Below are 978 nucleotides of genomic sequence, written 5' to 3' on the forward strand. Positions count from 1 at the left end.
GCGATAATCTTTCCACAAAAAATTATCGGTTCACGATGACCGACTTTCGTCCCTGTTTGATATGTCTATCTTACAGTCAAGCAAGCTTGTACCATTACATTCCACAATTGATATATTGCCAATTTGATCTTACCTTTGTTCACCACCGTTACTATTTGGGAGGTATTCGCTCCCCCGGATACGCCGCCGGCTCACGTCGAAGGCAGTACCGACCGGTTCAAGTTCACGCTTAACTACTGGTTCTCCATGCGCGTGGGGCATAGCACGCTTCCGGCGCCGTGCCTGCCATTGATCCAGTGCAGTCCACGACAAGCACCAAGTCCAAGTGGTTCGTGTGGCGGTACAAGTGCTGAAGGTTGGAGCGCACCGTCGCAATATTGCGCTGCATGCTGATGCGAAGCGAGCGAAAGGCTTCGATCGGCTCGCCCGTCATGACCTCGTCACTTGGCGACTTCTTCGTTTTCTTCTTCTTGGCCTTTGGCGCCGTCTTGAAGGAGTTGGTGCTTGTTGACAGCGGCGCCATTTGCGCGTGTGCTGCCAGCTCCGTTGGTCGCCCAGCGCTGAAAGGGCATGATGCTCGCAAAACCCAAAATGAGCTGCAGATGGAGAGACGTCCAACCCGCGTGGCCTTGTTTCGGTGCGCCAACGATCTTTTCTATCATTGGCTCCATTTACAACCACCACGGTGCTTGTCGCGGAAAGCTTCACGGTCATGCCGTTGCGAGATGGCTATCGACCGGCGTCAAACGCTTGGATTTGATTGGCTCTAACAAATATAGAAGCAAAATTCGAAGCGGGTTTGAACGAATGAAACGTGGCGCACTTGTGCCGACGGTCAAAGCCATCACAAGCGAGCCCCAATGTTGAGTGCGATATTATATACCTGCTAGTGTACTCACCAATCGAGCATACGTGGTGTACGCTGGGAATCGACACGCGACAAACATGCGCAGGCTGCGGTGGACGCGACGGGCAGCA

At 53.2% G+C, this 978-nt stretch overlaps 1 protein-coding gene across 1 annotated transcript; it reads right to left on the reverse strand.

Annotated features, from left to right (window-relative positions):
• Positions 1 to 233: 233 nt before the first annotated feature.
• Positions 234 to 523, reverse strand: SDRG_17446 (hypothetical protein; the record flags this gene model as incomplete). The annotated part of the gene is made up of 2 exons (XM_008623688.1): positions 234 to 282; positions 345 to 523. 2 exons carry the CDS (start codon positions 521 to 523, stop codon positions 234 to 236), a joined length of 228 nt encoding a protein of 75 aa, XP_008621910.1.
• Between the last annotated feature and the right edge of the window lie 455 nt (positions 524 to 978).

This window comes from Saprolegnia diclina, assembly GCF_000281045.1.
Source record: "Saprolegnia diclina VS20 unplaced genomic scaffold supercont1.385, whole genome shotgun sequence".
Taxonomy (NCBI): domain Eukaryota; phylum Oomycota; class Saprolegniomycetes; order Saprolegniales; family Saprolegniaceae; genus Saprolegnia; species Saprolegnia diclina.